This window comes from Pyrus communis, chromosome 15, assembly GCF_041283825.1.
Source record: "Pyrus communis isolate YQ-2024b chromosome 15, ASM4128382v1, whole genome shotgun sequence".
NCBI classification, from domain to species: domain Eukaryota; kingdom Viridiplantae; phylum Streptophyta; class Magnoliopsida; order Rosales; family Rosaceae; genus Pyrus; species Pyrus communis.
In genome coordinates this window covers 26,740,201-26,753,681 of record NC_142579.1, presented here as the reverse complement: position 1 = coordinate 26,753,681, position 13,481 = coordinate 26,740,201, and the positions used below count along the sequence as shown (strand labels likewise).

General features: G+C 35.9%; 2 protein-coding genes across 2 annotated transcripts; one reads left to right on the top strand and one right to left on the bottom strand.

Moving 5' to 3' along the window:
• Positions 1 to 30: 30 nt before the first annotated feature.
• LOC137746475 (protein FMP32, mitochondrial) lies at positions 31 to 3,289 on the top strand. Its single transcript, XM_068486505.2, has 8 exons — positions 31 to 364; positions 469 to 758; positions 923 to 1,054; positions 1,173 to 1,232; positions 2,328 to 2,404; positions 2,513 to 2,569; positions 2,678 to 2,744; positions 2,833 to 3,289. The coding sequence occupies exons 2-8, from the start codon at positions 558 to 560 to the stop codon at positions 2,950 to 2,952; spliced, it is 714 nt and encodes a 237-aa protein (XP_068342606.1). The 5' UTR covers positions 31 to 364; positions 469 to 557; the 3' UTR covers positions 2,953 to 3,289.
• Positions 3,290 to 8,190: 4,901 nt separating this feature from the next.
• Positions 8,191 to 10,411, bottom strand: LOC137714540 (cytochrome P450 84A1). Its single transcript, XM_068453737.2, has 2 exons — positions 9,400 to 10,411; positions 8,191 to 9,127 (listed from the first exon to the last, which is right to left on the bottom strand). Exons 1-2 carry the CDS (start codon positions 10,327 to 10,329, stop codon positions 8,507 to 8,509), a joined length of 1,551 nt encoding a protein of 516 aa, XP_068309838.2. The 5' UTR covers positions 10,330 to 10,411; the 3' UTR covers positions 8,191 to 8,506.
• Positions 10,412 to 13,481: the final 3,070 nt, after the last annotated feature.

Sequence of the window (13,481 nt, the reverse complement as noted above, 5' to 3'; positions counted from 1 at the left end):
TGCAAAAAGTTCAAAATTAAACATTGAAACAACTGATAACGCAAGTGCTCCGAAACTTGATTAGAATCTATGAACGCTCATATGAAGCCAAAAGCATCTGTCAATACATCCGTCGAAATTGAATTCCTCGAAGGAGTAAGACAAAATTTGGAAACTCTTTCCCTGTTGGATTTCTTCCAAAAAATTAGAAAAGGTTTGCGCGCTGTTTGGCACGCAGGCTAATTTAACCAAAGGAAGCAGCAAACCGCGAAATAAACAGGATCTCCCGGTACCCTCCATCTTTTATATTTCGCGAATCTCGAGACGGACAGGGGACAACAATCCTATCCAGTCCTCCAGGATCTCCCAGTGGGGAAATTAGCATGTATTGCTCCTAGCTCTCCGGCTCGTAACTTTCCGGATACGGATAGGTACTGGATCGGATTGGATTTTCAAATTGTAACTGTAATCCTATCGTTTTCTCGGCAGGCAACCGATTGAAGGTTTTGATTCGGAATCGATTGAGGGATTGAGATCGAGATTAGCATTGAGGAATCAGGTGCGGAAATCGAATTCGAATGGCCGCTGCTGCGGCTTCTAGACGGGTCGCCCAATTGGGGACCGGGTCCGGGATCGGATTATCCGGTTTCGGAGGGCCCGGTGGTGCTTCGAGAACGGTGTCTCCGTCGGTGGAGTACAGGCATTTGGATTGCAGGCTGACTTCTCAGCTAGTCAAATCAAATGGAAAGCGGTTGTTTCTCGTCGATACATTAGCTCTGGTGAGTAATCGAATCGCTTTCTCTTGAGAAATGATAATTTGAATTTTTGAAAATGGCATGACTGTGAAAAGTCAAATGATGGAAAAATTACGGTGAGATTAGAGAAGTTGCAGTGCTGCATTGTGTTTGCAGTTGTTGGTAATTATGTGCTGCATTGTGTTTAGGTTAGGAGATTAGAGGGACAAGGCGTCCCCTCGAAGCACGCGGAGGCGATAACTGCTGCCATTACTGAAGTTTTGAATGACAGCTTGGAAAATGTGTCTCATTCATTTGTTACAAAAGGAGAGATGCAGAAAGTAAGGAGTTTTCATGTTTACTCTAATTTCCCCGTTTACTGATTACGTCTGTGTATGTTGTCGTTCAACAAATCATGATGCTTGTATCTAAACGTATGTTTTGCGTAATTGTTTATAGACGGAGATGATCCAAGAATCCAACTTGTCCAAATTCAAATCCGAAATTCAAAGTGCGCAGGTACTTACTAGCTCTTTCCGTTAGTCATTACCAATACTATGAGATCGTGGTTTGTATTTAGTTGTAGCTTTTTCTTCTTGGTTATGTTGATATTTGGATGATTCTGTTCTAGTTGCCGTTTCAAATCTTGTTACTGTTGTGCTTGCAAACATAGACTGATTGGAATTTCTGGATTAAGCTTGGTCTTTATTTGTGTTTGTCTTGTGTATAAATGATTTCCAAATTATTGACAATATGCTAATGGGACTGCATTTTGGGTTTTGAATGATGATGTTGTCTCCAAGCTCCTGTTAACATCCGTAGACATGAATGCAAGGCTACTTGTAATTTTCAGTTGCACTATTAGTGATCTTCATGAAATATGCCTAGAGCCCCCACCCTTTTTGTATGCGTATGACGGCATTATGATAAATGATTGGACCCCATCCTGGCGTGGATCATATATATTGTGGACATCAACTACCTTCTTTCGGATGTTTAGTAGTGTTCATGTACCTAAAATATGATGTCTCCATTTTCTGAGTGGCTGTTGCATGGTGGGGTGTGCTTCTGACTGGCAGCCAAACATTTAGGATTTCAGCCATACGTTTAGTTACTGTGGTCGACATTTCATCTTATAACCTCCTACATGATCAAAAGGGTTATTCTCAATTCATAGGTTCCAGCATATATGGGCACTGGAATGAAATCAAACAACCGTTTGGAACCAATGTTTTATGACATTGACATTTTTTCAGTTTATTAGAATGGATTTGAATTATCTATATTTCTACATTTTTTTGGAGCTGAATTTATTTTATTTCAGCAGCATAATTGGTCCGGAATATGAATTCCGTAGTTGTTACTGTGATTACATTTTTCAAGGTTGACAACCATGTCTTTATCTCTCTCCCTCTCTTTATCACAAGAAAGATAGTTATGGTGTTTTTCGAAGTGACCTTGACGTCATTAAGGTCTCTGTTTAAAAGTTCCTTGAAGACTTTTCTAACGAGGCTGGACCTCGATGTTCCCTAAACAATCATTGCAAAGAAAAATAAATGTTTATTAGTTCCTGGGATAGTGCCATTGGTTCTCTGAAAAAAATATGTTATGCAGGGACACCATTTTTCTTTGTTGCAACACGAGACTGAAAAACTTCGGAATGATATAGAGAAGATGCGCAGTGAATTGAGGTCTGATTAGTGGAGTTACTTTACCGTCATTTTCTGTCTGTTTCTATGTGAATTTGTGTTTGCTTCTATAATCATCATTACAGTGCGAATGTTTTCATTGTGATGCAGGTATGAAATCGACAAAGTTACCGCAGGACAGCGGTTGGACTTGAACCTGGAAAGAGGGTAAGTGAATACGTTAAATGAAGCATAGTATTCTCTGAGTTCGTCAAAACCTCTGTTTGAGTCATGATATTCGCTCTCTTTGTTCATTCATATGGTTGATAAATGCAGGAGGATACGAGAAGAGCTATCCAATCAGAATGCTGAAACAAATAACCTCACTAACAAACTTGATCGGGTAAGAATTGGGTGACTACTTTTTCAAGTAGAACTAGGAGCGCACTGCACAGTCCTTTCACTAACGCTTACTTACATATTACTATCAGGAAATTCATGCTTTAAGGGCTCAGGTGGAAGCAGCAAAATACGATGTCATAAAATACTGCATAGGTACTCTTGTTTCGATATCTGCTGTCGGTCTTGCTGTACTCCGTATCTTGATGTAAACTTGTTCTATGGATATAACGACGACAAATCCCAATAGGGGAAAACTGGGAAATGGTCCATTCTTTTCAAGCTGTTGTAATTTTAAGAAATGTGATGAAGCTGTGAAAGATAAAGGCGTAGTCATTACATTTACATTGTAAGTGGGATCCAAGGAACTGATTGTCCCCTTTTTTTTTTTTTTTTCCTCCCAGTATTTGTTGGTAAAGGATCTGATGTATTGACTAGTTTCGTTTGTCAAATTTCCATTGAACTTGTACCCTACTGCCGATTTTCCCGCTTAACATTTAGTTTGGTAATTTTCTTCTTGAACTATTATAAATTGCCAATTTCCACCTAGTGTCGTGTTTTGTCACCTTCCATTCTGTTTTACATTTTAGAAGAGCCACGTGTTGGATGTCGGTCATTAAATGTTGTTTGTTATTTGTTACTCTTCTTTTAAAATTTGATTTTTTAAATAAAATTTAAATGAAATGTGAACGACCATGGAGGGAAAAATTGGTATGCAATAGTGTAGTGGGATACTAGTTAAATGATAGTGTTATTCATACTTATTTTTACTTCTCACGCATTCTTGTTAAGTTTTTGTCATTGCTTTTCAATTGATTTGACCCGATGACCGAAAATTGAGAAAAATGTGCGAAAAGTAAAATTGGTGTGTGGATAGGACTACCTCTAGTTAAAATTAAAGTTCAACGGGAAAATTTGATAATGATGGAAAGGGCGAAATCGACACAATACTATTCTTAAATTTCAGTTAAGTGATGGGTTGGGTTTGGCTGGGTCAACACAGTTTACTCACAGGATTTTGAGCTGGTAGCCTGGTATAGGCCTTAGTCCAAATTTGGCCCAATAATAAAGGGGTTAGATGGGTTTTTTATTATTGGGCTAGAATTTGGCTGGATCTAATAATCTAATTTACTCTTCGAATTTTATACTTATGATAGAATTGTTCGAATTTTAGACTTATGGTTGACAAGTAGAATGCGTTTCCATCTTCGTAATGGTGCAGCTAACATACTTCATGATGTCTCACTTGTTCAACAATGGCTGCAACTAATATACATTCATGCATTTCCAACCACTCCCCGAAACCTAATCAACAATGACACAAGATTTAAAAAGGGTTTTGACTTTTTAAGGTGTAATTTGGTGTAAATTTTGATGGCAATTGGATCTATTCAAGTGAGATTTTGGCTATATTTAAAATATTTTATAAAAATTGACAATTTTGAATTTTTAAGCTAAATTTTGGTTACAAACGATAATTTCCCCTCAATGAACCTGAGTCATGTTAAAATTAAAAAAAAAAAAAATTCCAATTGATGAAGACATTATAACTTTATAATCAGTTGATGGGACATGAATTTATTTCATATCTCATATTTGATGAACTCATAAATATCGAAACAATAAAATATATAACCTCGAAAGGGATGGCAGGAAAAGTCACACTAGTGAGATTTCATTTTTATTATTATATATCAAACATTGTATTTAAACAATACCCTATACCGTATTGTCGCACGTAAGTTGAAAAAAAAAAACAGTTTATCATGTTAATATCAAATCATACATATAATGTACATAAAAGTAAAATACTTTGACTTTTTAAGGGTAAGCATTTCGCCACAAACAGCGCATCCTCTGAGCTGTCAACTGTCATCTCCTCTCTCTCCAAATCAACATGTACAGGTCAAAATTTGACCTCAATTAGGAATGAGGATATTTTTTCCGATTTTTTTTTGTGAAGATATCATAGATTCTCTAATTGTATCCGTTCATCGTATGTTATGCGATTAGAAATTATTATAAATTTTTTTATTTAAAATTGAATATAAACAGTATCTGATAAAAAATGAATATATGATTTACGATAAATGAACACGATTATAGGATTCTGAGAGGATGCTCATTCCTCAATTAGTACCCCTCCAAGTCTTTGTCCCTCACTTCCCTTTCTCTAAAGAAATAAACAGAAGTTATTCACATGATTTAATCGTAATCCTCAAAATAAAAGGAGACAAGAAGAAAAGAAAATTTGGAGAGAGAATTATATTCTATCAATATAATCTGAGTGCTGTAAGTGCACGCAAAGCAACCGCAGACTTTTCTTTCCACTTATTTAATATGTTAAAAAAAAACAAATGGAGATAATAGATAGGCAAATTGGCAAATGCAATTAATTTGGACAGGTATTCAATCCGGAGGCAGATTGTTTGCCTCCTGTTTGGTGTCATTCTTACCCTTTTTTATTTATACAATCACGGTTAAGCTATATCAACATTTTATATTTATACTGATTTTTATCTTATTATCTTTATAAACAAATTAATATAAAATATTAAAGTAGCTTAACCGTGATCATACAAAATAGGAGGGGATGGGAAGGGCATCCAAACAGGAGGGCAGAAAATCTGTCTCCATTCAATCCCAGTCTATGACATGATTTAACCGTGATCGTATAAAATAGAAGGGGATAGAAAGTACATCCAAATAGAAGGACTGACAATCTACCTACATTCAATCCCAGTCCATCAGCCAATTCAAGTTAAATAACCAAGCACAGTGGGTCCTATTTCTTGAGCACCAAACCACCCTACTTTATAAAATATGCACAATATGTGATACACATATCTCCTACTGTATCTGATTGGCTTCCTTTTTCATGCTCCTTGTCTCCTCCGTCGTCCATATTCAAGGTAGTTGGGGATGGAAAATATCTCATGGAGTCCCTTTCCCTCTCTCTCTTACTTACATAATACCAATCTGCTTTCACACACACATACGTAGAGAGTTATAATACACGAACATGTTTTTGGCACATAATTTGACACTCATTTTTATAGTATGTATAGTTTATTTTATATGTATTTCGACGATCACAATCGTCTATATTTTATTATATCATTCATAAATCATTCTTGTAAAAAATTATGCAAATCCAAGGCTATTAAGACATTTATTTGTAGTGAAAAAAATTAGACAAATATTGTTCTACAATGAGACACTTATTTGTAGTGAAAAAAATTAGACAAATATTGTTCTACAATGAGACACTAAATTCAATCAACGATCATATGTTTTCAGACTTAGATGGTTTTTGGTAGATATTATCTTTAAGGTAAGACATAAAAGATATAAAAAAAAATTAAGATATAAAAGATAGACGGTTGGATCTCTAAAATACATTACAGAGTGAGTTTCATAAAAATGTGTGTCAAAATATGTCACAAACGTGTCCCTAAATCACAACATATTTATATATATTTTTTATACACATTATTTTGATTCATGATCATCGATATACATAGGGGCATTTATTGCACCGGATTATTTCGGACTAGACTAGCTTCAAGGACTAAATTTAATTAGATTGATTTAGTGAAACGTTTAGTGTAGTGTTGAATTACAAATAAAAAAGTACAATAATTTTTATTTAATTATTTTATTTTCTATCAAAATTAATTTCTTTTCTATCAAAATTAATTTCTTACTGCAATCCTTCTCCCAGCAAACTCTGCTCAACTTCCCCTTCTCGATTTCTCCGGCATGCTCCTCCACTTACCTTTTTATCTCCACAATCTCACCATCTCTCTCACTTATTTTATAGTTATCTTAACTTTTAAAAACTAATTAATTTTCTCATTCAATCATGTCAGCAACCAAATCGCATAAAAAATGTACAGATCTCCCCATCCTGCAACCAAATAATCAAATCGCATAATATTGTACAGATCTCCCAACCTTCATCGTCAAGCTCTTGATCTGCTTCTCGTCAGCAACGCCCGCCGACGGTAGCATTGCCAGGTCCTCCACCGACTCGCGATTTTGGCCTAGAGCAGCGCCTCTTCAGCTGTGAGCTGCAGCTATCACCTAAGGTTGGGCCACATAAGAGAAGGCACCGCCGACGACCTGGCCATAGTAACGGTGCAGCAGAAAGAAGGCAGAGTGGATGTCGGGTGTAGCAAACGACCAAGCGTCGGCCTCGTTTTCCATTTTAGTCATGCTTAATACCAAGCGAAAGCTCCGAACTAAATAACGAGCTTTAACGAAACGTGGAGGGATTGTTAGTTGGAGCGAGTTCCATTTAATCTAGTCCAGAAACATACCAAACGTAGAATTATAGTTCTAGTTAAGTCAGTTTAAGCCAATCCCTCAAGAAGGTGTAACAAACGCATCCTCATAGTACAAGGAAAAGGCCTCACGTCCTCCTCACTTCACTTTTCACTGCCCACCTAAACTCAATATATTCATTCACTCTCTCTCTCGCACACAGATGCTGATGCAGCTCAACAAGGCATTTACAACACTTCCTCCACACATATATCGGTTGGAATGCACCGTCAAGCCAACTATTATATGATATACAGTACTTCTTCTGGTCTTATACCACGGTCGACACATAGTTGTACACATGTCGTTATAAACTTTTTTAATTAATTAACTTTTCTACATGATGAGAGATAACACACAATTGTATACAACTAGTTCATGGTCACTAGCTGGGCCACTTGTCGTGCAAATATATGGAGCCACCAAAATGCATCGATCTGACTTGGGCACCATATATAGAGCCACGGGTAGTGCTACTTACACACTAATTTTTACTTCTCACATACTATTTTCGATTTTTGGCCGTTAGATTAAATTAATTGAAGAAGATCAATAGATAAAAATTAATAAGAGTGTGAAAGAAATAAAAATGAGTGTGTGAATAGAACTATCTTAGAGCCTTCTTAATTATATTTAGATTTATGTCAAAGTCCTCACCAACCTTAATTCATTTTCACGATCATTCAAATCTGAATAATGCTAGGAAGACTAATTTTTATAAATTAAATGACATGGAAGTTGATGATTGTATTATTACTTAAACGTTGATAAACGTGTTTATTTTTTATTCATGACATATTATTTAGTTTACAATTTTAATCTATAAATTTAGTCTCCCTAGCCTTATTCTACTTATTTTTTATGTAACAATTTTAACCACAAAATAAATATATAATTGACATGCATCAGTCAAATTAAGTGTCAATTGTCACAACTGCTGAGGACAGTGTGAGCTACTTCTGTCGTAAGCATGATTTAACATTATTCTACCGTTGTTCAAGAGCTAATTTTACTTAATCTTTCTTCATTTTTAAACAAAATAATTCTACTATTGCCACCGACCCAGAAAACAAATTGAAATCGTAACATAAGCAGCCCATCAATTTTTCCACCATGACAAATAATTTTTGTAACTCAGCCATTATATTTTTATTTCAATACAATAATAACAAAACAAAACAAAAAGGCAAAAAGAAAGCAAATTAAAGATAAATTTGCATACATATTAAACAAAACAAAAGAGAGTGTATATACACAAAGAGAGAGAATTAAAAATTCCCTCACAACTATTCATGGTCTCTTTGTAATTATTTTGTTTTTCAAAAGAACAATAAAAAAACGCTTGCAATTTACCTGTGCAGTTTTCACAGTATCATTACACTCCAAACAAATTGCACCACTGTTTATCTCTCCTCGTCGAACGCTGTTTTTTCATCACCATCAGAGTGGACAAACCACCCTTTTACTCGGTACGGCGATGAGTCGACTCGCTCTCGGAGCGGTGAGTCCAAACACGTCGTTCATGTCGAGCTCACTAGGTTTCATACCATCAGGCAACTCCCACGTAAAACAATGAAGCAAGTGTGCCACCGCCATCTCCAGCGCGTACAACCCTAGTTGCATGCCCGGGCACGACCTCCGACCGGACCCGAACGGAATGAACTCGAAGTTACTCCCCTTAAAGTCAGGCACACCTTCTTTCAAAAACCTCGAGGGCTTGAAGGACTCGGCGTCCTCCCACGAGTCCTTGTCACGTCCAATGGCCCACGCGTTGATCATCACACGCGATCTTTTGGGAATGCGGTAGCCGGCTACTACAGCGTCCTCCGAGGTCTCGTGGAGGAGTAGTGGAATTGGTGGGTGGAGTCGTAGTGTCTCTTTTAGGGCACATTTTAGGTATGTCAACTTCTCGAAGTCGGTCTCTTCAGGTCGACGGTCTAGACCCACCACGTCAGCAAGTTCTTGTTGGACCCTCTTTAGGTCCTCCGGGCTCTTCATCAGCTCCGACATGGCCCACTCTATTGCCGACGCCACAGTCTCCGTCCCTCCAAACATTACGTCCTGAAAGTACGTAGCATATATAATTAGCTTATTAATTTGCATATACAGCATGTTGTATACCTAGTCAGATCGTCAATTTAAACAATCAGTTTTCAAAATAATATAATATGTACTTTCTATCTTCATAGTCTCAATACGCAATTAATATATCTGATCAGATAAAAAGAAAAAATTAGCCAAAAGTTTAGTCCAAGAAAACAGGTTACATAAACATGCAACCTGTGGGGTTATAATATAAATATGTGATATGAAATTGTGTAATAGTTATTTACCATGATGATGGCCTTGATGTTATCCCTAGTAAGTTTGATGGCGCTTTGCAAATTATCTTCAGATTCATTTACTTTAGCTTCTTCACTGTAAAAAGCCAACAACTCATCCACCATGTCCGTTTCACTGTCACTCCCTCCCTTACCATTCCTCTTCTTCTCCATGTGATCATCTATGATGGTGTCAATGAACCGATCCAAGGACTCACGAGCCTTAGCGAGTCTATTGTTTAGCCCCTGAGGATCAACCCAACCCAGGCTAGGAATAAAATCAGCAATATTAAAAGCTCCAAACAATTTGGAAAATTCCTGCAGTATCCCAATAAACTCATCCTGCCCTTCCTGAGAGCTCGTCCCGAACGCCGCCCGATAAATAATATTTTTCGTGAGCGAAAAAACCAACTCTCCGATGTTTACAGCCGAACCAACATGAACTGTGACGGTCCTAACCGCCGAGTCCACTTCGTCCCTGACAGACTCCCAGGACTCGGCGCGTTTGCGACTAAAGAGCTTCATGACGCAGAGCTTACGCATCTGGCGCCAGAAGGGCCCGTAGTGCGCGAAGGCCATGTCAGCGCGGTCGTAGGTGAGGTAGCTGATGGCGATGGTGGCCGGGCGGTTGGAGAAGATGTTGTCTTGGACTTGAAGTACTTGTCGTGCCACGTCAGGGTTGGAAATCGCAACCATGTGTAAAAACCCCATGCGGAGGTGGAATATGCCGCCGTATTTCTTGGCCAGCTTGGCGAGGCCCCGGTGAGTTAGTTGGTCCATCAATAACATGTTTCCAATAAGGGGTAGGCCTTTGGGACCGGGCGGGTATGGTGGTGGTCGCCGGAAACGGAAAATTAGAGGGAGGAGAAATAGGAGTGGGATTATGAGCAAGAGTGGTGTCATGGATTGTAAGGGTTGCAAGGATTGCAGAAGAGAATCCATATTGTGTGTGTTTCTTTTGTTTTTTTGTTTTTTTGTTTTTTTGTTTTTTTGTTTTTTCTTTTTTCGTGGGTATGATTAGCAGAAGTAGTAGGGCCTTTATATACAAAGTTTGTGCAACTGTTGGATTATTTATTTATTTATTTAGTGCTACAGTGGAATTTGGTCGGCTATCCAGAAATAAACTATTTAAAAACAATTGAGATTGTTTAGTTTTGTTTATAGTATTTTTATGGTAATGAAAGTTGGAAAAGAAAAAGAAATAGTACGGGACAAGAAACCAAGTTTTGCGGATTTTTGGATTGAATCCTTTTTTTCTCATTATCCAAATTCGAGCCGTTTTGACGTTTAGAGACGTAGGAATTTGATTATAAATATATGAAGTGTGGACATGGGAGTATTAATTAGTTAGTAGTAAGACGCCACCTAAAACAAACAAAAATGAGAGGGTTGGTTGAGTCTACTCATAGGAACGACGTTACAAAATTGCTTCAATTTGACTTTGTCTGAAATAAAACAACTGATATTTTTACAACTAAGTCCCAAATTAATAAAGCAAATTTCTACGCTACCATTCGTATAACAACAATTATATTATAATTGTCATTTACTATTAAACGTTACATAAATAGTGATCGAGGTTATGGAATGATATTGTTACACTAATGTTTGATGGTTATGAATGTCTTGTTATAGTATAGTGTCTATAGATGCAAGTTATTAAAAATAGACGTCAAGAAATCTCACATTCATCAGTATTCACTTTTGGGTCTTTACCTTCACATTTGGTGTTATAAAATAATGTTAATATTCAACGTCTAAACTACAAGAAATGTAAGGTTAATTACACCGTAATCGTCAAGATTTATAGTCTAAGGTTACATAATAATGGTAAGATTTTAGTTAAATAACACATAATGACATTATTATTGTTATAACAATATTAATTTTTAAGTTATAGACGTCATATCATGTTGTCAAAATAAAATATTATTATGCATATACATGATCACAAGAAAACATGGTTTGGTTAAAAGATATATCTTATGTGGGGCCTTGAAATAATTTATGTCTTGGAAACCTAATTACATCTCAAACAAATTAACGCGAAAGAGAGATACATGTAATTAAGTTAATTAACAGAGTTTTCGTACAGCAAATGGAATTGATTATCTGAAATTCCTTCAATAAAAGGACTAATAAACAAAACTAAACTTACAAGAAATGAGTTCAGCTCTTGCAATTTAGACAAAATAACTTACAGACGAATCTTGGATTATATTTGTTGACATTTTTTATTAATGTTTTCCTAAGAAAAATAAATTAATGGTTCTAAAGGTCAACCATGGCCGGAAGGCAACAAGAAGAGCTGCTGCCATTGTGGACTTTCGTCGAACTAGTCGCATACATGTGAGGCATATTGGTCCTCTCCACCCAAATATAAATATATTCACCAAACTGATCCAATCTCATACGATTGTTGATTTGTTTCCTAAAAAAAAATATATATATATATGTGTGTGTGTGTGTGAGAGAGAGTTACATATTGGTTCCTTAAATTACAAGTGCTTCTTTGGAAAACCAATCTTGATTTATTTTGTGGGTTTCTTTTTAATTTTTGGGTAAAACCCTAATTGGCTACACCTAACCCCCGATCTCTTCAATGTGAATCATGCATGATGAATTTATTGTAAGTATTGTATCTGAAATGTGATAGATTTGATGCTCGACCTTATTAGCCATACCAAGTAGCTGTCAGGGTTTAGACTTTCCAGCCATTGACGGTTTCATTTCACCATTTCAAACCTTTTTCACCTCACTGCAATTTATGATAAATGGGGTTAATTTGTACTTCAAACCTAAGATAAGATTACAAGATTAGATTAGATTGCGTGTTTTAGCATCACCACAATATCATTCATTAGTTTAATAATTCTTCCGCCGCCTTCGGATTGGATTTGATATTTTCCCACTTCTTTTCTCCTAATATTCATTCCATTATATGATGCGTGTGTGAACCACACTTTAAAAGGCTTACATCTATAACAGAAAGTTGACCTCAACGCGCTGTTGAAGTATGCCTCACGTCAAAGTTTTCATGAAGTTAAATTATTTCTATATTGAGATTTTTTTAATAAAAAATTATATTGAGATTTAATTGACAAAATTTCACACATGTTTTTAAAAAAAAAATCACAAAAAATCACACATATTTAATTTAAAAATGAACATGTAATTAAATTGAAACAACGTTGATATTAATTATGCTAAACCTTTTTTAAATCTTTGATAAGCACCCGAAAAACTACATATTATTTTAGTTGAAATCATTTCATGGTCAATACTCGCCTAAGGAAAGAGATCATTTTCAGATCTCTTCTATCAAGGTTACATGATCAAGTGATTCGGACTTTTTAAATTTCATCAAATGACAAAAAATTATCATAGTTTTTAAAGAATCAAAACAGATGGATCGTTGGATGAAATTTAAAAAGTTCAAATTACTTGATCTGATAATCATAATGGAAGAGATGCGAAGTGAAATCTTGAGATGCGGTAGCGGACCACCACTCGAGGCATGAACATGGATCAAATTTTGACACGTTTTTTTACACTAAATGTGTTTGTGTGTGAGTTCTTCAAAAAAATGTGTTTGTGTTTACTTCCTGCCTGTGTTGGCATTTTATTACTAGTTAGCTTCCTAAAACAGTCTTATCAAGTTAGCGTTTTAAACTCGGAATTGGAAAGGGATAACGACAGCCTCTCAACATCATCAACTCCCATGTGTGAAAATTCACATTCTTAACTTTGTTGTGTAGAAATTTACATTTTAATTTGGATAGTGTTTTTCACATTATTTTTTTATCTTCTACACACCTTTATTAATTTTTATTTATTAATATTTTTCAGTTCCTTTGATTTAATAACCAAAAATTAAGAGGAGTATGTAAGAAGTGATTATGTGGCACCACCATTTAGCCTTTTTGTGTAAACTTTATATATTGCTGCATTTTAAATTTTTTTACGTTTGTATTTAGATAGATTTTAAGATTAGTTTTTGTGGATGGAAATTTTGTACACAATTGATATGACAAAATTTCACCAATAAGAGAACAAACATTGTTAGCCTAATTGATCGACATCCAGCAAAAGGG